The 21,937-nt window shown below is 43.5% G+C and overlaps 1 protein-coding gene across 2 annotated transcripts in view; it reads left to right on the forward strand.

Moving 5' to 3' along the window:
- The window catches only part of MTHFD1 (methylenetetrahydrofolate dehydrogenase, cyclohydrolase and formyltetrahydrofolate synthetase 1), a 75,441-nt gene extending 53,616 nt beyond the window's left edge, over nt 1–21,825 (forward strand). For both annotated transcript variants that reach the window (XM_075926399.1, XM_075926400.1), the window contains exons 19-28: nt 4,162–4,230; nt 5,464–5,575; nt 5,702–5,841; nt 7,696–7,737; nt 8,820–8,920; nt 10,062–10,239; nt 12,691–12,798; nt 14,062–14,214; nt 20,555–20,663; nt 20,853–21,825. In XM_075926399.1, coding sequence (XP_075782514.1) covers nt 4,162–4,230; nt 5,464–5,575; nt 5,702–5,841; nt 7,696–7,737; nt 8,820–8,920; nt 10,062–10,239; nt 12,691–12,798; nt 14,062–14,214; nt 20,555–20,644 — 993 coding nt within the window. In that variant the 3' untranslated portion in view covers nt 20,645–20,663; nt 20,853–21,825. The remainder of the gene's footprint in view (nt 1–4,161; nt 4,231–5,463; nt 5,576–5,701; nt 5,842–7,695; nt 7,738–8,819; nt 8,921–10,061; nt 10,240–12,690; nt 12,799–14,061; nt 14,215–20,554; nt 20,664–20,852) is intronic.
- Nucleotides 21,826–21,937: the final 112 nt, after the last annotated feature.

Below are 21,937 nucleotides of genomic sequence, written 5' to 3' on the forward strand. Positions count from 1 at the left end.
GATTTTGGTAAACCCTTTAAAAACTGCAGCTATTTGTGAGTGAGCGCAAGGTCTCCAGAAAACAGCCTTTTGGAAAACAGAAAATAGTCCACTATTTTCCACTAACACTGTCCATTTGTCACCCCCCTAAGGCCACATAGGTGTGAATCATTGCTGAACTTGGCGCAATATTTTTCAAAAGCCTCATTTGCAGAAAGCAACGATCAGCAAGCAGTGAGACACTTGGAAATGTCTGTATTTATTTCATATTGGTTGCAGTAAGCCGTTCCAGAAAACTAGGTCTTTGTATGAAATGTATCAAGAAAAAAATCCACCCACCCCGGGACTAATTTTCAAATGTAGGACCCATCACATATACCTTAATACTAAGGCTCCTCCAGCCCATCCTGCCCCTCTTTAAGTCTTGGTGGAACAGTCACTTTTCAGGGTGCCCAGAACTCAATATCGGAGATTTGAGTTCTGCAGATGAACCGTTAAGCTAAGTTCCAAAACTGGGGGCCCTTTACTGAAAATGCCCTGGTTGAGTCTTTCAAAGCCCATTAGGGCATGTAGCCACACAGTCCAGAGTAAGGAATGGGATTAATCCACCAATCAATTTTTCAAATCTCAACTCTTGCCCCAAAGACCGTTCCAGTTAAACACCTGGATAGCGCAGAACCACAGCCAGGGGAGACAAACGTTCTCGGTACTCAGGCAGACAGGAGATGCTTTAATACTGTTTGGAATTCGGGTACAATCAGTTTTGAATTATATTTGCTCTTTACCTAATTGCAAAGTAGGGGATCTCATCAAATCTAACCCACTGCTTCTCTTGGCCATTCATGTGAATTGCCATAGAGCTGGCCACCTCAGTCTCGCAAGCTAATGTGGTAAAGTCCTCACTTCGTAGTCCTTACACAGACAAAACTCTAGCTGATTCCATGGGAGCTGTGTCTGTCCAGGCCCTGTAGCCAGAGCACATACAGCAGCAATATAACTGTTCTGTCTGGAAGTCTGAGAAAATTGGGAAGAAATTTTGGAGAAAAACTTAATAGCTACAGGTTCCTTGTAGGATACAAAAACAGCTGAATAGTTGGGGGAATAGTTAGAACTCTCTAAGGGTCCACTGAATTATATAGAACTCAGATAGAAAGGATATTAATATGGCTTTGCAGATTTTCATTATTTTCTTCTGGAGCTGGTTAAAATTAAAATTGATCCATTAAATGTGAACAAAACCTTTTCAGAATGAGATTGAAACAGGAATTACACGAACCAGTATGTGTCTCTTTTTTAATAATTGCAAGTTCTCCTTGTGTATAATTTTAAAATACTACAACCCCACTGAGAATAAAATTCTCTCTTTGAAAGAGACTGGAAGGTTCAGGGCACTAATGATGGTTCTTGGTTTGCTCATTCAAATCCAGTCGGTGCTGGTAATGACTCCTTCCTGTTCCTGCCAGGGCTGTGTAGTCAGTTCTGTTCTTAATGGAGTGGTGTCAGTCCCCAAAATGACCTTCCCAATGACTCTAATAGGTGAGGAATGTGCATGAAGAGCACTCACTTTTTCAGGAGCTTCAGGGGGTAGCTGAGTTAGTCTGTTACAGAAAAAAACAACAAATGGTCTGATAACACTTTATAGACTAACAAAACAGGTAGATGGTATCATGAGCTTTCGTGGGCACAGCCCACTTCTTCAGATGGCCAGAGTTATGAGTTGGGGATATGAAAAGTTAAAATAAATAGGAGAGGGGAAGGGGAGGAGGGAAGAGAAAGAACATCATTAAGTATCTGGAGGATGGGTAAACAGATAAAACCTAAACAGGTTAAAATCAAAGTCTATAGATAGATTCCTAAAACGTATCCTTCCTGTTTTAGGAGTCTATATATTGACTTTGATTTTTATCAGCCTAAGTTTAAGTACCGTATATTCCGGCGTACAAGACGACCTCTGAAGTTAAAAAACATCCCCCAAAAATCGGGGGTCGTCTTGTACGCCGGATGCCCCGCCGCCGGAGCCCCTCCGCGGCTTTGAAAGCCTCGGGGGAAGCCGGCGGGGGGGCATCCCAGGCGCGCATGGGCTGCCCGCCCGCCGGAGCCCCTCCGCGGCTTTGAAAGCCTCGGGGGAAGCCGGCGGGGGGGCATCCCAGGCGCGCATGGGATGCCCCGCCGCCGGCTTCCCCCGAGGCTTTCAAAGCTGCGGAGGGGCTCCGGCGGGGGGGGGAGCCCATGCGCGCCTGGGATGCCCCCCCGCCGGCTTCCCCCGAGGCTTTCAAAGCCGCGGAGGGGCTCCGGAGGGCGGGCAGCCCATGCGCGCCTGGGATGCCCCGCCGCCGGCTTCCCCCGAGGCTTTCAAAGCCGCGGAGGGGCTCCGGCGGGGGGGGAGCCCATGCGCGCCTGGGATGCCCCCCCGCCGGCTTCCCCCGAGGCTTTCAAAGCCGCGGAGGGGCTCCGGCGGGGGGGCAGCCCATGCGCGCCTGGGATGCCCCCCCGCCGGCTTCCCCCGAGGCTTTCAAAGCCGCGGAGGGGCTCCGGCGGGGGGGGAGCCCATGCGCAGCTGGGATGCCCCCCCGCCGGCTTCCCCCGAGGCTTTCAAAGCCGCGGAGGGGCTCCGGAGGGCGGGCAGCCCATGCGCGCCTGGGATGCCCCGCCGCCGGCTTCCCCCGAGGCTTTCAAAGCCGCGGAGGGGCTCCGGAGGGGGGGCAGCCCATGCGCGCCTGGGATGCCCCCCCGCCGGATTCCCCCGAGGCTTTCAAAGCCGCGGGGGGGAGCCCAGGCGCTCCTGGCGGCTTTGCTCCCGGTGCCTCTGGTCTGCTGGGGACCATCTCCAGCAGACCAGGGACACCGGGAGCAAAGGAGGCGGAAGGGCGCTGGGGTATAAGATGAAACCCTATCTTTTAATTAAAAAGATAGGGGGTCGTCTTATACGCCCAGTCGCCCTATACGCCGGAAAATACGGTACCAATTCTCTAGATACTTAATGATGTTCTTTTTCTTCCCTCCTCCCCTTCCCCTCTCCTATTTATTTCAAGTTTTCATATCCCCAACTCATAACTTCGGTCATCTGAAGAAGTGGGCTGTGCCCACCAAAGCTCATGATACCATCTACCTGTTTCGTTAGTCTATAAAGTGCTACCAGACCATTTGTTGTTTTTTACCCCTTTTCAGGCATCTTAAGGACTGAGGTGGTGCGGTTAGCCAGAGAAGCTCATTCTACTCATGCTGAGCCTGTTCTGTGGATCACTAGAAGACGTTAGTCCCCAGTGAGGACAGCTGGGCACTTCTTGCAAGCACCAAAATTCACTTTTACAAAAATGTTCAGGAGCTTCAGGGGGTAGCCGAGTTAGTCTGTTACAGAAAAAAAAACAGCAAGCAAATGGACTGGTAGCACTTTATAGACTAACAAAACATGTAGATGGTGTTATGAGCTTTCGTGGGCATAGCCCACTTCTTCAGGTGACCAGAGTTATGATTAGAGGATAAGGAAACTCGAAATAAATAGGAGACAGAACATCTTTCTCTCCTCCCCTCCCCCTTCCCTTCTCCTATTTATTTCGAGTTTCCTTATCCTGTAATCATAACTCTGGTCCTCTGAAGAAGTGGGCTGTGCCCACGAAAGCTCATGATACCATCTACATGTTTTGTTAGTCTATAAAGTGCTACCAGAGCATTTGCTTGCTGTTTTTAAAAAATGGTTTCTGCATGATAGTGCTGGCCAGAATGCGGCAGTTAAATGCATTAGTTCTGAGGCTATTAAATAGAAGTTTTGATACTAAAATTTTAAAAAAAATTACATTGAAAGACTTTGAGATTTTGCTTAAATCTTTACATGGGATTAGATACTATCAATGAAAGGGAATAATGCTGCAATTTGGAAGAGAAGCCGAGGTGGTTAGCACGATGCATTGTTTCCACGTGTATGTCTTATTCTTACAGCAATGATCTTCCCCCTCCCCGCCCCCCGGTTCCCGATTTCATGACTGGGGCATGTTGCATTCTTTGGTGAGCCATGCTGAATCATAAAACTGGTACATCAGTAACCATTGCTAGCTCGGTTCTTTGAATTATCACTCTGGTGGAGGAAGAGCCTGGGTGTTGAGTGGGAACTTAAGAATGGTACGAACTCAGCCTTACTAGATCTTGGGAATTGATGTTCTGTTCCCCTTTGTTCTTTTCCCTTAGGGAGTGACTGGTGCGCTGGCTGTTTTAATGAAAGATGCAGTTAAGCCGAACCTCATGCAGACGTTAGAGGTGAGCGGTACATTCTTTCTCTGACAGCTTCTGCAGGTACACTCACTAGACTGGCAACGTCAGAATGAAGGCTGAGAAGCTGATTTAATTGCAAAGCTTTAATTTCATTTGATGGCTGTGAAAATGGAGCTGCCTCTCCTGTGCGTTCTTTCAAGCAGCATTTGAGAGAGATGAAATGCGCCGTCCCCTCCCCTTTTTTTATAGCAGGAAATTGTGTTCCCTGTTAGTCCAAGGGAAGGGCACTTGTTCCTATGTGCTTTGGGGCTGCTGGAAGGAATGCCCACTCCCAGCAACACCAGCAAGCTTACTTGCTGCTCTGTGCTCACTTGACTCGTGCTTGGCACAAGCATCTGCAGCAGGATTTTTCCACATGGGGCTATGGTTGGGAGGAGGCAGAAGTTGTGAGGCATGTGATCCCATGTCCTGTCTGAATACCTGCTAGTTGTTATGCTGGAGTCAGGGGAGGTAGAGTAAAGGGGATCAAGGACATGCACTATCCTCTCCTCTGCTGAAAGTAATGGGGAGTTCCTTTTCTCTCTCTGACCTGGGATACAAGCATCCCCTGGAGCTCCCCTTCCTCCTTGTCAGGTGCACCTAAATGCCTTTTAAAAATTGTGCCTTAATATCTCTCTGCCTGAGTTTTCCTGTCTGTTAATACTTGGACGATACAACATTTGTGAAGTGTTATAAGAGCCTCAGATGGAAGGAGCTGTGGAAGTGCAAAATATTATAATTTATTATAATTATAATTATAATTATAAAATATTATAATTTAGCCGTCTCATTCCTGAGAGGATTAATATCCCCACTTCTGCAGATTATTAAAATCCTGTTTGCTTCAAATTCTTACTACTAAGAACGAACGTTTGATCAGGCGGCTTTAAGAACTGCTGTATGCCAGTAGTGTGTGGCTATGTCTACACTGGCCACAAATTCCGGAAAAGGGATGCAAAGCAGGTAAGTCAGAATAGGGAAATCCGCGGGGGATTTAAATATCCCCCACGGATTTAAATAAACATGTCCGCCGCTTTTTTTCCGGCTTGGGGAAAAGCCGGAAAAAAAGCGTCTAGACTGGCGCGATCCTCCGGAATAAAGCCCTTTTCCGGAGGATCTCTTATTCCTACTTGAATGAGTGTAGACGTAGCCTACGTGTTTTCTCAACCTTAGATGCTGTGGTACTTAGATTGACAAAGTTTCGAAAGTACTGATTATTTTCTGCCCTCTCTCTTCCAGGGAACTCCAGTGTTTGTTCATGCTGGACCTTTTGCCAACATTGCACATGGCAACTCATCTGTCCTGGCAGATAAAATTGCACTGAAGCTCGTGGGTCAGGAAGGCTTTGTCGGTAAATTTATGCATTTCCTGACTTTCCTTTTGCAAAAGAGATTTTCAGGGTGTTTGTTTTTTTGTTTTTTACAGAGAGCTGACTTCTCTGCCCTCCATTTTAATGTGCTCTCCATTCCCTCTACAGTGACAGAAGCAGGTTTCGGTGCAGATATTGGCATGGAAAAGTTTTTCAACATTAAGTGTCGGTATTCTGGCCTTCGGCCCCATGTGGTTGTGTTGGTTGCCACTGTCAGAGCTCTGAAAATGCATGGAGGAGGACCCACTGTGAGTATTAGGCAAGCTTTGTGTAGGCCCAAGCGACAGTTTTGATAAATGAATCGTTTTGAAGTCCAGTGTGTAGCTAGAGGTAAAAACTGACTCCTGTGGATTTCACTGGGGCCAGGATATCCCCCTGGGTCATAGGTCTGGCTCTTTAATCTGCACTTTGCTCTGTATCTGCTATTGCAAACTATGTTTATTTAAGCCCTGCTGTTCCAGAAGAAATCTGCTGCCTCAGACGGGCCCGCACAGAGAGGCAGGTTTACAATAACTTCCAACAGGATTGCCAATCTTCTACTCCCACAAAACGGATCACCTTTGTCCCACCCCTTCTCCGAGTCCCCTCCCCCCTCACTCCATACCCTCCTTGCCCATCACTTGCTCTCCACAGCTTCACTCACTCATTTTGGTGAAAGTGCTACATAGTCCTGTATTTTGTTTCAGCTACACCAGACTAACACGGCTACATTTCTGTCATTTTGGGGATGAGGGGTTCAGCGTGTGGGAGGGAGATTCAGGCTCGGACAGTGGGTGGGGGTGCTGGCTCTAGGATGGGGCTGGAGATGAGTGGTTTGGGTTGCAGGTGGATGCTCCAGGCTGGGATTGGGGGGTTCAGTGGGCAGGAGGAGGATCAGAGCAGGGCTCAGGATTGAGGCTGTAGGCAGTGCTTATTTCAAGCAGCTCCTGGAAGCAGCAGAACATCCAATTCTTAGGCAGAGGCACAGCCTGGTGGCTTTGCATGCTGCCCTGTCTGCAGATGCTGCCTCTGCCGTTCTCATTGATTGCAGTTCCAAGTCAGTGGGAGAGACAGGTACAGCGCTTGGGGTGTGAGGAGCCTCCTGGCTACCCCTACATGTAAGGAGCCTGAGGGGATATCTCAGCTGCTTCCTAGTAGCCAGGCAGAATGGAGGCACCAGGGAGCCTGCCAGCCCTTCTGCATGACACCACCAGCCAGTCAACAGATCATAGCCACCAAAGATCCCTGTTTGACCATGTGTTCTGGTCAAAAGAGAGACCTCTGGTCACTCTAGCTTCCAATAGAGGATCCTTCTGTCAGGCTGTGTTTTCTGGCCTTCCATAGACTCTAATAATCACTTGATTTGGTGAGACAGTCTGGCAGTTGTGGCTCCTTCTGGTGGCCAGTGCTCTGTTACGCTGTCTTGTTTGCCCTTGTGGTTTCTGCAGACGCTGCCAAGTATCCATGTGGTACGTGCTCTGGTGATGCAGCCTGTGTCCCAAAGAGACACTCCTAGGAACTGGAAACCTCCCCCCACATTGGTAGCAAATCAATTTTGCAGTTGTCAGCCCTTGCCTGCCCTTTCGTTCTTGATCCTTTCTGCCTTCTACTTGTGTCTTTTTCTGCTCATCCCCCCACTCCTCCAGTCTTTTCCCCAGTCCGTTGTCCCCTTATCTTTGCTCTGGAGCACTTCCCCGGTATGAGAGGCTAAAATGGTTGTTGGCAAGTAAATCACATTGGGGAGTCATTTTTTTCAGCCTGGACCCTAGAGAGGTACATGCTTTTATTAATGAGCACTTGTGTGTGCCACTGGCTCTTCTGACAATCTGTCGTGCACATGCTTTTGTTTTGGGACTGTTGGTGGGTAGAAGTTAATAAAGTATCCCCTAAGTACATTAGAGTTGCGAGCCCTGCTTATTTTATTATTGTAATGAAGCCTCTGCACTCTGGGACATCTCCGTCATTTGGGATATGCAATCTCTAATACCCTTGTAGTCCGAACACTCACTCATCTTTTCTGAAGAAAGGCGACTGCAGGATAGGATCTAATTCTTAACCTGAAATGAAATTCAACCCAGCGCAAATTACTAGTATTCATAAGTCTCTTCGGGTTTTTTTTACAGGTCACTGCTGGGGTCCCCTTACCAAAGGAATACACTGAAGAGGTAATCCTGGTCATTAGAAGTCCACTTATTGCCATTGGCTAACCAACTGCTTCAATTGTCATGCGATGCACGACCAGTAACTAGTGTGTGTCACTTCTGTTGCTGTCAGAGAATGTTTCTTATCTTAGCCTGTAATATTTCATTTTTATAATGACAGTTAGGCTGTGCCCTTGCAAGCAGTTATCATAATTTGACCTAGTCAGTGTTCAGTGCTTTTGATTTCTCCTGAGCTCATGTAATTGTCCAAGTGCTTGATTTTCTTTTTATGTTGTTATGCATTCTGCTGCATATGACCCTTCAGTTTTGGAGCCGTATATAGATTAGTTGCCTTACTAAAACACTGTTATGTCCTGTCAACTATTCAAGGTTTCTGTGTAATTACTCCTTTTGCAGACTTTCTGGACATCAGAAGAACCCTGTTTTTGCAAGTGTGGGTAAAGGTTAAGGTTGCAACTTTGCATAGATGTACTTGTATAGCTACTTAGCTGGGTCCCTGTGTGTTAGTGATGCTTATCTTTGCTTGTGGAGCTTCTGTGTGAATTTCGCTTTGCACAACTAGGAATCAAATGGCCAGAGTCCCATGCTGATAACCTGAAATGCTGCAAAATGTAAATATGCACAAATCCAAAGCTGTTAACACAAACTTCAAAGTGTCACTGAATTCAGTGTTAATGACATTCAACACTTCACAAGAATGTGTCATGGATGAAAATGAGGCTTTACTGTAGGAGTGTTTGAGCTTCTGTCTCTGTTTATGCAGGGAATGGATTAAAAAGAAAGGAACTTCAGAAACTTGATTCTTTGTATCTTTGGTTGGTAGCTAAGGCTAACTGAAGCTGTTAAACCAGTAATGTATTTGATTTCATTGTTCTGGTTAGAGATGGTCATTCCTTCCCCTTAAGGTAACTTATCTGCTGAAGTTAGTAGAAAGCTGCTGTGTGGAAATTTACCTCTTAAGTCTTATTTCCATTTTGATACCATTACCATTATTAGTTCCATTTGCCATTAAAGTCATAGATTCCTGGTTAAAGTTTCACTGCACCTCTCAAATTGTATCTCGTTTCTCATTGTTATCGTTACAGAATCTTCAGCTCTTGGCAAAAGGTTGTAGTAACTTAGGCAAACAAATCCAGAATGCCCGGACTTTTGGTACTCCTGTAGTAGTGGCCGTCAATGCTTTCAAGTAAGTCAGGCTAGTAGAGCTGTTTGTCACCTTCCACAAATGTGAAGTGCCGGTGCTCTAAAATGCCATTTTTTTTCTTGCTTTCTGTACAAGTGATATATAAACTGCTACCAACAAGTATCTTGCATTAAACAAAATTGTCTGTCAAATATTAGAGACAGATCCTTTGTCAAGCTCTTAAATTCTTTCTCCAGCTAGTTTTAATCTTGATAAAATAGAATTGTTGATTATTAAGCCAATAATTTTCATTCTTGCCAGCCAAATAATGGTGTTCAGAAGATGCCTCTGGTGTCCTGAAGACTAACTACATAATAGTCCATACTGTAACTACTGTCCTTTTTTATACAAGCTACAAGCATTGAACTGGTGTTAAGCTGATTCCAGTTGCAGATCGCAGCCAATCTGAAATGAAGTAATCAGCTAAAAATTAGCCACCATAAAGCGGGTTCTACACTCTGGGGAAGGTTAGCTTAAGGCTCACCACTCCACCTATGTAAATAACGTATCTGAAGCCAACGTACCTTAAGGCGAACATGGCGCCATCTCCACAGCAGGAGGTTGGTGGGAGAGACACTCAGTGCGCCCTCAGTGTTTGATTTAGCAGGTCTTTACTAGACCCTCTACACCGAACCACAGAAGATCGATCACCAGAGTGTCGATCCTCTATCAAGGTGAGACGTGGCCTTTCTGAATAGTAATATGTAGCACAATATCATTTTTTGCTTCTGAGAGAAGTGTGTTATATCCATTCTATCTCTATCCATAGGCCAGCAACGGTATTAGCTTTCATGGTAGCTTCTTAAATCCTAGCACAAAAATTATGCTGGTGACGCTAACCTCTATGTAGGACAGAAACTGCTGAATATACAGGATGCTGCTGTGTCAGTTATAGATTTCTGTAGCAGAGCAGATGGGGAGAGAGTTGGATGTGCTGCTGTGAATTGGCTTCTTTCATGGAGTTAGTGGAGGTCTAAAGATGCCTGTATGAAAGTCTCTCCTGGCTGATAGATAGTCTTCTGGCTTCTAGGGTTGCTTTCTTCAGCCTGGTAGGATATTTTGGGGAAAAGATCTATGCTATATGTTTTAAACAGACAAACAAATAGGTTGAGTACTACCAGTGTGTGTATTGACATTGTTACAGATCTGATACGGAGGCTGAGCTGCAACTGGTCATTCAACTAGCAAAAGAAGCTGGAGCATTCGAGGCTGTGAAGTGCACTCACTGGGCAGAGGGAGGGAAAGGAGCTGTTGCACTAGCTCAGGCAGTTCAGAGAGCCTCCCGGGAGCCAAGTAACTTCAAGTTTCTCTACGATGTGCAGGTGAGAACTTGCATTGACCCAAGGGTGTTTGCATTTCACGTCAACAGAAATGTTCAAGGGCATTGTGGCTTAAAATTATACATATGCTTGGTGTTCTGTGATACTTCCATGCATTAGTGTTACCTACATTTATTTACTCTAAATCTGTGGTTTTCAATCTGCAGTCCGAGGAAAGGTTGAAAACCACTGCTCTGAGTAGCTGAAGAGCACCTTAAAATCTGAGACTTCTGTTTGGTCCCAGATGTTCTGAGTCTGGATAGTGAATCGTAAAGTCTCTTTCCTTGCATTTTATACTACTGAGGCCAGAAGAGCGACTTAAGGTATGCAACTCCAGCTATGTATTCTACGTAGCTGGAGTCAGCTTACCTTAAGTCACAAGGCTGGCTTCCCTTACTCCTCGTGACTGCCAGGAGTACAGGTGCCAGCTGGTGCTGCCATTAGCATTCAACTTATGGGTCTATACTAGACCCACTAAATCAAATACCAGCACATCAATCTCCAGTGCAGAAAGTAAAGACATGCCCTGAGTGAAACATGTTTCTTATCTGCACTGAAAGGCTTAACCAGAATTCCCACTGAGAATGGCGAAGTACGTTTACTGTAGACAACTATGGATCCAGGGGAGTGGAAGTGTTGTTCCTCACACAGAGATGTTTGCTCAACTTGTAACCTTTCATAGAACTTTGGAATGTGCCTCTCGCTTTGCATGGGACAGAACTCAATTAAATATGCCTGCCTGCCCACAGAACAAATACATGATCCGTGTATTTTATATCCAAGGGCAAATTTGATTTGAACTCTTATTGTCTTGAGTCAGCAGAGTAATCAAATAATCATTTAATGTCTCACAAGGATTGAAAACCATCTGTTCTAAACACGTGGAAACTGACTGATACATTAAAAAATAAAGCAAGTAATTGAAAATGTAGTTGGTGGATGTGTCAAGTAACTGTAAGATTAATATAGATGTAATGTGCTCTGAGTTTAGTTTCCGTCCACACCTTCTCCATTCTGGAGTTTTCTGAATCTCTTCGAAGAATGTAGAAGACCTCTCCGTGTTCTGCTTGCTTTTAATGCTTGATTTCTCATTTTCCTGTTGCTGCTTTGCATTACAGCCAATGACTTAAAAGGAGAGGCTCATGCATTCTTCAGCCAAAAGGAGGGTAACTTCCTGAATGTTAGTATGTCATTGGTATCGGGGGTAGAGTGAAAGAAGGAAGAAAAATTGAGGGGTTCACAGGACATGCTTTGCACACACTCTGGAATGCCACCCCAGAAACACTGATATGATGATAATTTCATATTTCATGTGCACAGGTCTCACCCCCTACTTTATGGATAAGTGGGTGTTGCACTGACATCAGTTTTTGGCATGCCCCTCCTGACAGACCTCTTTTAAGGTTTGAATTTCAGAAAATACCAACCATAAAAATTAGGCCTCTTAAAATATTTTGAGTTGGGCACCAAAATCAGTTGTCAGTTTTGGAAAATGTTGACTGATGTGCTGAGTGTGACTCTTTCATTGAAAGCCAGTGCCAGTAACTCATGCTAAATGGCACAGTGACTGAATGGGTCCAGGAGCCTGGGTTATATACATCTTCCAGTCAGTTTCTCCAAATCTGGTGTCAAACACTAACCATCAGATTCTGGCATCAACAAGTCTGACTTCCTCTATAGCAGAGAGACAAGGTTGGTGAGGCAATGTCTTTCAGCGGACCAACTTCTATTGAGGAGAAAGACAAGCTTTAGAGCTTTTCTTAAGGTCTTCCTCTGTAGCAGTCACCTAAGAGCCTAGTGAAATGCTGGGTTGTATTGAATCAATTTGTTCGCCTTAACAGATGCCAAGTTTCCTTACTTATTCTCTCCTACATGCTGTTTGTTTCCCTGACCCTGGGTATCTAGGATTACTTCAGACTTTATCTTTCAAAAGTTAACTTTTTTCCCCTAAGTTCATTGTTGCAACCAGATTTGATGGTTGAGTTGAGTTTACATGTTAAAGAATATTTATGCATATGTTCTTCTGATGACAATAAAAGAGTCTGGTTTGTCCTGCTGTCAAAAGAAACACTGTAATGTGGTAAGCAGGAGTGGCCCAAGGCCGGCTGCGGCAGCTGGCGCCCCAGGAGGAAGGCACGATTGGCGCCCCCGCCTGCACCGCTGTCAATGGTCGTGACATAATCATGGAGCGCTCTGGTGCCCTGTGACGACATCATTGGGCGCCTGGGCCGGTGGCGCCCTAGGCAACTGCCTAGGCTCACGGGACGCCCCTGGTGATAAGCGAAACCTGTTTTGAAAACACTCAGTTATTTAGAGCTCTATGGATCTGCAAATAGAAATAGCTGTATAAGCTGTATGTTGAGCGGCCCTTGACATGTGGACAGGATTGTAGAGTTTCTGTGATGTTATCGCCCTCAATAGACTGGCTATTGTTGACTTGTTTCTGTTTTCTAGCTCCCAGTTGTAGAAAAGATCAGAATTATTGCACAGCAGATTTATGGGGCAGATGACATTGAGTTATCTCCAGAGGCAGAGCAAAAAGTTGTAGTCTACACCAAGCAGGTGAGTTCTCTAGGTCATTGTTGCCCATTGTCTATTTCCCTTTAAAACATCTGCACTAGAGAGTTGTGCCTTTTAAAATGTAAATTTCATATGCAAAGGGCAGTGTCTAGGGTAATCGAAGCATGCTCCTACAGACAGGAGCCATTGTAGGAACTTATCCGGACTGAAACATTGCCTCCCCAGTGTTTTAAGTGATATCACCTAGTTCCGCATTTCTCAAGCTGTGGGTCCCGACCCCCCAGGGGGTCGTGAGCAACTTAGAGGGGGGTCGCGGTATCACAAAGTTTGAGAACCCTTGACCTAGTTTTGGTCTCGTTCCCCTTCCATAATATGGCACTGGTGACAATTACCTCCCTTGCATGTAGGCTGTGAGAACTAATGTCTGTGAACGGTTTTGGAGCTGAGTGCTCTGCAGATGCCATGTATTTTCTCAGTGTCTGGAATGTTTTGAAAGACTTCTCTTTTGGAGAACATTCTTTTGTGAAATTATTTGTATGACTGCTCCCTTTTCATATTTTTTATATATCCCTTTATATTCCACATATCTCTTTATATTTACATTCATATCATTGCTGTGTAATTGCTGCTCCCTTACATTCTGCCATTATATTGAGCAGATAATCTAAAGACTTTGGGTGGGCTGAGAACTTTAATTTTGAGCTGTTAAAATCAAAATTAATCCTAATAAACCCCCAACTCAGTTGCATATTGGATTCCCACAAAAGCATTAACCTCTTCTCTGATTGGATCTAGCCATGGCAATGTTTGTTTTTTCCTTGGGGCATGTCTCGACATCAGGGCAAAAGTTGAATTAAACTATGTAACTTCAACTACGTCAATTGTATAGCTGAAGTCGAAATAGCTTAATTTGGCTTTTGGCGCTGTCTACACAGCAGGAAGTTGAAGGAAGAACACATAGAACGAGGGTTATGGGAGTTGGATTAAGTAGTCCTCTATCTCTCCATTGTTTCAAATAATGCTGAGCAGAGGCACTCTTTTTTTTTAAATTTAGGAATAACATCAATATTCCGAAATAATGGTGCTGTATATACATACTGTTAGTGACTGGAGAGAAGAGGAAAGATGATACAGAAGTGATTTGACAATATGACTCATATTGTAGGCAAAGCAGCCAGTGAGAGATGAGATAGATGGTCTGTTAATCCATAGAACAGCAGAACCAAGCAGATTACGTAGATGAAAGTTTTACGTCTGCATTTGACAAATGATGTCATATTTTCTTTCCCTTTCTGGTTTCTGCAGGGATTTGGAAACCTTCCAATCTGCATGGCTAAAACTCACCTGTCCTTGTCTCATGACCCAGAGAAGAAAGGTGTGCCTACAGGCTTTATTCTGCCCATCCGAGACATTAGGGCCAGCGTAGGAGCTGGATTCCTGTATCCATTAGTAGGAACGGTAAGTGTCATAGTTAAAACCCCATCTTCATAAAAGAAAGAGGTTTGGAAAAAATGCACATTCATTCCAGTGGATGGCTTAAATCAGTGGTTCTTGCAGATATCCTACAAGAGGGAGCTCTACATCCTGTACATAGTATCCAAATATATTTATGGAGTGTACTAATAATGTATCTACACAGTGTTCCTAGTGGAGTGCCTGTCCAATGTGCTTGGATGTCCTTGACAGTTTTTTAAAACACTAAATAAAACAGACCCATCAGCTCCTCCAATAATTCCAATATCCAGCAGCAGATTAACTGACCTTACGTGTGGTCCCTGAGACCTGATTTACACTAACATTGTAAATCGATTTAAATTACGCTAGTTAAGTTACTTAAGATATATAACTTAAGTCACCATAATTAGAGCAATTTACAGCAGAGTAAATCACAGTGTGTTGACAGGAGAGGCTCTCCCACCTATATAGCTTCTGTCTCTCCAGGAGGTGAATTGCTGATGTTGATGGGAGAATGCTCTCCCATCGACTAACTTTGTCTTCCCAGACCCACTAAATCAACACTGACACAGGGCAGTGAACCAGGGCAAAACGGGAGGGTGACATAATATGCTGTGAGGCTAACAAACATGGGGTATGATCTGGAAAGGAAGCATTCCCAAGTTCCAGGGCCATAACAGTTCCCTGCTAGCTGTCCCATCTCTTCAATTGAAAGGGCTTGGGGTTAGGGATGTAAAATCCCGTTTATTTAGTTAACCAGCTAAACTTTATGAATGACTGGTTAACCGATTAACAGTGCAGGAGAGCTGCTACAGTCCCCACTGGATCACCAGAACTGGTAAACTGGTGAGGCTTACCAGTTAACCTTTCACATCCCTACTTTGGGTAATTAGCGTCTGTCCTTACTGCACCTGTATATACCTCTCATAGAACACCAGTCACTCCTTTTTTCCTTAGGACTGTAGTATCATTTAGTCTGTTTAGAAGTAGCACTCAATATATACGATATATTCAGCGATGCAGTTTCATATTGATTACTTTCCTTGCTCTGTGATTGAAAGAATGTTAATTACAACGAAACACCCCCCTCCCGAATAACATTAGCCTTGCACAAGGTACTTCACTTGCTTGGCCATCCCTGCCTGCAAAAAGGGGATAATACTTAGCTCACAAGGACGTTTCCAGTTAGAAACTCCCGCCCATGAAAGTGCTTTGAAATGCTGTAGCTAAGGACTCTGTACAACTCTAAAATATTTGTTAAAAAACTACTTGAATGCACCAAAGGCAAGGCAAGTGCCTCTTCCTTCCTTGCAGCTGAGAATTGATTCATGCTCTTTTATTGCTGCTGGTGATTGATACTGAGAAGTAAACCAAGTGAGATGCACAAGACAACGAGGAAGCAAATTCCATTTACCAAATAAGGGACAAAAATCAATGGGAAAAGTTAATAACTACTACGGGGAAGCCAATAGCAGTTGAATTCTTTCCATTTAAGGAAGAACAGTGTTGGGTAGTGAGAGGTACATTTGATAGCAAGGTACCCCTTTCTGTTAAGTCAGTTATCAGATATAAGTAGGAAAACACGTGTTGTATTACTAACGGGTCTTTAACATCTTGACCTAATTTTGAACGGCTAGTGTTTTCAATTTAAATACTTGAGTCTTGTATTGTCAGAAGCTGGGAGCAGATAACAGGAGCTCATTGGACAATAGAGGGATGGATCAGTCAGTGATTGCCTGTTCTGTTCATTCCCTCTGAAACAATCAGCATTGGCCACTGTCATAAGACAGAATTACTGGGCTAGTCGTATCATTGGTCTGACATAGTCTGGCCATTCATATGTTCTTACCTGTAGCCAACAGCAGCTTTCTTGTTGTTACCCTAAAACAATATGAACTTTAAAGAAGAAAAAAAGTATTGATTTGTCAAGGGGGAATATCAGTGACAAAGTAGTGCTGTTTATGCAAGTATCAATAAGAATATTAAAGCAGCTTCATCTCCAGTGACCTGAGCTCAAATCTAGCTTGGATCAGAAGTGAAATGAATTTGGTCTGACATTTGTCCACATTGCAAAACCACAATATAACTTGGCAAAAGGATCCATTCACCCTACTTAGTAGAGACCAGCATCAGTATAGCTAAAGTAGGGAAGGTCAGGATGAAAGTGTATTACTGAAGTTTTAGAGGAAAGCTTGCATTATGTCTGTCACCACTGTGCCAAATTTTAGGTGGTATTCTCATTCTTGAGTACCAAAATGCCCCCCTTTCAAATGTAATGCTGCTGCTCTTAGACATCACCTTAGTACAGTTGAAATGATGAGTAGTGTTTTAGATTTGTAGGCTTGAATATTAATCATTTCATTGTAACTATATTTCTTATGTTGGAGGAAATCTTTTAAAAGTTATTGAATTTTAACGCCAAGTAAAAGAGTAAACAAAGTCAGTCATGATGAGCAAGGAATTGCCTGCCTCCCTAAACTGCTGAATGTTCCTTTAAAAACATCTATTTACCTAGGAGCAAACAGTCCCTGAAGTTTAATAAATATATATTGAAAACTAGTTTCTCTGTGCATCCTCAAAGAGTAATATTGTCACCATTCTGCTGTGGCCTTCCTGGGTTAGACTTTAATGAGACTTCAGTTAATTTTTTGTAGCTCAGGCATGCTCAACAATTTGATTCTTAGAACATCTTTAAGTTCACTGATTCCCCAGTAGCATAATTGCTACTTACAGACATGGAAACAGTGTTGGTGCCTTGTGAACAAAGCTAAATCATAGGCATTGTATTTAGTTTTCTCAAACTTGAGCTCCATTAAATTCATTAAGCTAGATCCAGACACTGTAAATTGTTTGTTTTGTCCGGAAGAAAAAATGATAGCAATAAAAACTGCATATAAGAAAAGAGGTGACATCAGCTGCAGGTGAGATCTGTCCAGGAGTAGAGTTAGAACCCCAATTTTCATTGGCACTCCAGTGAAATCGGGTTCTTCAGGTGTGAAATAGATTCCTCCTCAGAAAACACCAGTTGGAAATGAAACTTGGCAGGAAACTAAACGAAAACCTGCTGATCTCAGCTGCAAGAGAGAGGCCCACTTTGATGATTAAGGCAGGATGATGCTGAAGGTCTCCATAGTTGAGAGAGAACAGAAGATACTCTTAATGATGTTCAAGGCAATAAAGACAGACATACGTGCTGAACTAATTACTGTGCCAACAGAAGTGGCAGATTTAGAGAAGAAGGCTGATCATGGTGGGAATAAGATCTGTTGAGGAATCTGATGTTATCAGGACACTAAATGGCTGATGTAAACAGCACAGAATGAAGGAGAGGTACAAAACAGTCATGTCCAAGAAAATAACATCTGAGTTAAAGGAATCCCTGAAAATGTGGAGGGGAGGAATCTAGTCCTGTTTGAGCAGATGCTGTTAGAAGACCTATAAACGTGCTTCCTCTGAGTGTATGGGGTATGTAAAGCACTATCCCTTTTTGTTGCAAGTGGGAGTACTGTGTGTTTGGGACAAATTGAAAAGTAAATTGAGCCTTTTCCGATCATTTGATACATCTATTCCAAGCAACACAGAATTTAATCCAGTGACTTTTGGTGAGTTGGTGAACTATGGCATACGGTATCTTAGATCAAATGTATTAGGGACAGGGGTGTTTTCAGAAATTAAAGCCGAATAGAACTGGCTTTTTCTCCCATGGCATCAGTCCTGCATAGTCATACATTATGCTTTTCCAAATGTCTAAAGTACTTTTTGGGCAGGACATTAACTCTAATAAGAGACATCAGGATTCATAGGAAATTGTATGATTTTGGTCCTGATCCTACAATCCCCAGATCACTCTTCTGTATGCATCCACCAAACCCAAGCAACTGTAGAGGGGACACAATTGCAGGGTCCAGCTTTGGGGAATGCAGACTTCAGACTGTACGATTAAAAACCTGCTAGTAGCCTGTGCTGCTTGACTTGGGCTCAAGAGGTCAAGCACCTCACAGGGTGAGTCTAAATGCTTACACTTCAGTTAAACAGCCCTGTGTCTAGTTTTTGTGTAGGCGTACCATGAGATTGATCAGTCGTCCCCGAACTCTGAGGGACTTGAAGGAACATTCGGGGCACAGAGGGGATCAGGCCAACCCTCATGGGGAGGTGGGAAGAGAGTGCCAGCTAACCCCACTCTGCCCTAAGCTCTGCTGCAGCTCCCTGCCATGGTTCTGCAGTTTCCCCACCCCCAGCTGTGGGCCTTGCTCTGGAGTGTGGCTCTACTTCTGGCTTCAGCTGTGGCCCCAGCTTTGGCCAGGTCTCCCAGCCTGGCTGTGGCTCTGCACGTGGCCCCAGCTGCTCTGCTCCTGGCTATGGCTTCAGCCTTAGCCCTTGGACATAGCTCCACTCCTGGCCTTGCTCCCACTAATCTTGGCTCTCAGCTCTGGTCTCGGCCCCAGCCGTGGCTCCACTCCCAGCCCCAGCTCTGACGTGGCTGTTGACGGGGAGGGAACATGGATGGGGTAAGGGTTAAAAGTTTGAGGACCACTGCCTTTATAATAAAATGCTGGGCCAGATAAGTACTTTGATGTGGGTGAAATTTTCAAAAGCACTTGTGTGATCTAGGAGCTAAAGCCCCATGGACATTCAGTGAGATGCAGCTATCTGAATGAAAATAGGTTGTTACGAAGTGCTTTTGAAAATTTTACAATGTAATATCTAATAGGTGTTTGATTGTTGGGCCTTCTGTTGTTTGTTGTTTTGGGCTATTTTTAATCCTGTGAGTGAATTCAGTGCAGCTCTGTGGTTTATTTTGGGATAGCTAAACAGTGGTATCACTCTCTGCGTTCTTTGTTTTTGCAGTGCTTACGTTACAGAAAACACCCCACACCTTCACTTAATTTCCAGTGGCTGCATGTTTACACAAATACCCGATAGCTAACATCCCTATCAAATATCAGAGGGGTAGCTGTGTTAGTCTGGATCTGAAAAAGTGACAAGGAGTCCTGTTGCACCTTATAGACTAACATGTATTGGAGCATAAGCTTTCGTGGGCAAAGACCCACTTCGTCAGATGTATGTAGTGAAAATATCCAGATGCGGATGTAGTGGAAATATCTGAAGAAGTGGGCTGTGCCCACGAAAGCTCATGATACCATCTACATGTTTTGTTAGTCGATAAAGTTCTACCAGGCCATTTGTTTGCTGTTTTTTTTCTGCAACAGACTAATTGGATACCCCCTGAAGCTCAAAGACAGACAAGTTCAAATTAAAACATAGACACACATTTTTATACTGAGGATGATTAACCATCGGGGCAAACTGACAAGGGAAAAAGTAGATTCTCCATCTCTTCGGGTCTCTTAAGTCAAAATAGGCTGTCTTTCTGCATGATACACTTTAGTCAAACTTAAATTACTGGGCTCAGTATGGGAAGTAATATGGGTGAGGTTCTAAGGCTTGTCTGCTATAGGAGGTCTGGCTAGGAGATCTAATGGCTCCTTCCAGCCTTATACTCTATGGATTTATAAATGTTGGTGCTTGACAGCTGAACAAGTGATGGCGTTGGCTTGAGGAGACGTTGTTTAGGTCGATGTAGTGTGAGCTACCCTACTTTGGCCAGTGCACCTCTTGTGATCTAAAATGGCTCTCAGAACTTTCATACAGTTTAAAGTGACTGGCTGTTTTATCCAGTGGAACTGTCCCCTCGTCAGTTCAAGTCCAGCTTCTATCTTTTTAGTCAGAAAATTCCATCTCTTTTTAAAGCCAGTACTGGGCCAACTAGGTAGTGCTTTTAATCCTGGGCTCTCAGAGCATTTCTGAAATGTGTATATGTATACTGTGAGTGGGAGGTACAGATTCCAGCTTGAGGAGAGACAACCATATTAGCTTAATCAGATCTAGTGGGCTAAAAATAGAGTGTAAGCACAGCAGAAAGAGAGACTAGCCATGTTTCTCTTGGATAAGTAATGTTCTCATGATGACTACCACCATTCTATACTCTGTTCTAGTCGTCTCGCTCCTTCAGAGCCAGTACAGCTGCATCACTTCAACTGGAATTTTTGCATGCAGGTGAGGTGCAGATATACTTGAAGGCCTCACAACATTCCTGTGAGGTATTGAGATCCCTGTCTCACTAACGGAAATTGTGGCACAGTTATTGTCTCATGCAGTCAAACTTCAGTAGTTCCACTGAAGTCAGTGGAAATAGGCACATGCTTAAATTTCAGCGCATGCTTAAGTGCTTTGCTGAACCATTTGCACAAAGTCACACTGAGTCAATGGAAGAGCCAAAACCAGCTCACAACCCCAAACCCAGGCTCTGTCCACTAATATACTTTTCCCTTCTGTCCACCAGATGAGTACTATGCCAGGACTTCCTACTCGCCCCTGTTTCTATGATATAGACTTGGATCCAGTGTCAGAACAGGTGAACGGGCTGTTCTGAAAACAAATGTTAACCAAAGGTAAGTCTCTTATTTGAGCTAGAAGCCTTGCAAATATTTGGTTTATATTTTTCCAACTGAAAAGGAATATACTCAGATCTAATTATGAAGCTCTATGTTTTCAAAGGGCATTTGGTTGTAGTTCCTCCTAAAATTTGCCTTTGTTTTCTGTATATCTGTTGGTAATTAAGTTTTCATTTTTCTTTATAGCTACCAGAAGATTACTTGATGAGCAGTGCAAACTCAGTTGTATCCTGATTTAAGACAAAATAATATATGGCAATACCTGAAGTGACTGGGAGAAAGGGGCATTTGGAAATGAATGAACTATATACATTTATTTTTTTAATCTGAATAGTTTTAAAAAAATATTTTATTTCAGTCTTTTAGTTCAGTAAGGATAAGAACTTAAATCTTACATATGTGATGTTTTTTAATTATATTGCTTTCATGAACCTATTGCTTTTACCCTTCATAATGTCAGAGCAAACCTGTTTTTAATACCCTCTTCCTAGCTCTGTGATTGTTACTTATTAAAATGTAACAATAACATTATGGTTTCTTTATTGATATAGTGTTTACCACAGTCCAGGGCTTAATTGGTTGTTTTGAAATGTGTTTTAGAAAGTCTGTGCACTGTATCTTTCTACTGCATTTCATTCTATAATTCATTGCTAGCTCTAAAAGAGAAAATAGTGCCTTATCAGAGCATACTAATTAAATGAAAAGTAGGCAGTAGGGAAGAATGTCTTTGTTTCTGTTCTTCCCTGAAAGCTTTTGACCATTGGTTTCTGCTTTGCTTTGAATTTTTCTTGTGGGCACCTGTACTGTATCTAGTCTTCTCTTTAAAAAGCCCTGGGATGATCTATGTTTTCTCATGTTACCTACTGAATTGTTAATGGAAGTGGAACATACACAATTTGCCTTTTTTTGGAGACTAGCCCTGCATGCTATGTCTGGGGATAGACATTTGTTCTATATGCGGTTTTTAATAGCTATCTGATGAGCAAGGATGAATTTTGTAAATGATTAAACTATTTTTGGTTCTTGAAATCCCTTTTTTGGTGAACAAAGACCACACAAGCACTAAATCAAATAGCCTGTAATGGATTTGTCGCAATAGTCCAAAACATCATTTAATAATGTGAAAATGTAATTAACACAAATAAATTGCTAAAATCTTTCTAGGATTCCCTGGGTTTTAATATGTGCATTGAGATTAATGAAGTAAAAGTTTTATGATGATGAATTGGGAGGAATGTTCACAGCAGTGATCCCAGTATTGACAAGTAAAA

This window comes from Pelodiscus sinensis, chromosome 4, assembly GCF_049634645.1.
Source record: "Pelodiscus sinensis isolate JC-2024 chromosome 4, ASM4963464v1, whole genome shotgun sequence".
NCBI classification, from domain to species: Eukaryota; Metazoa; Chordata; order Testudines; family Trionychidae; genus Pelodiscus; species Pelodiscus sinensis.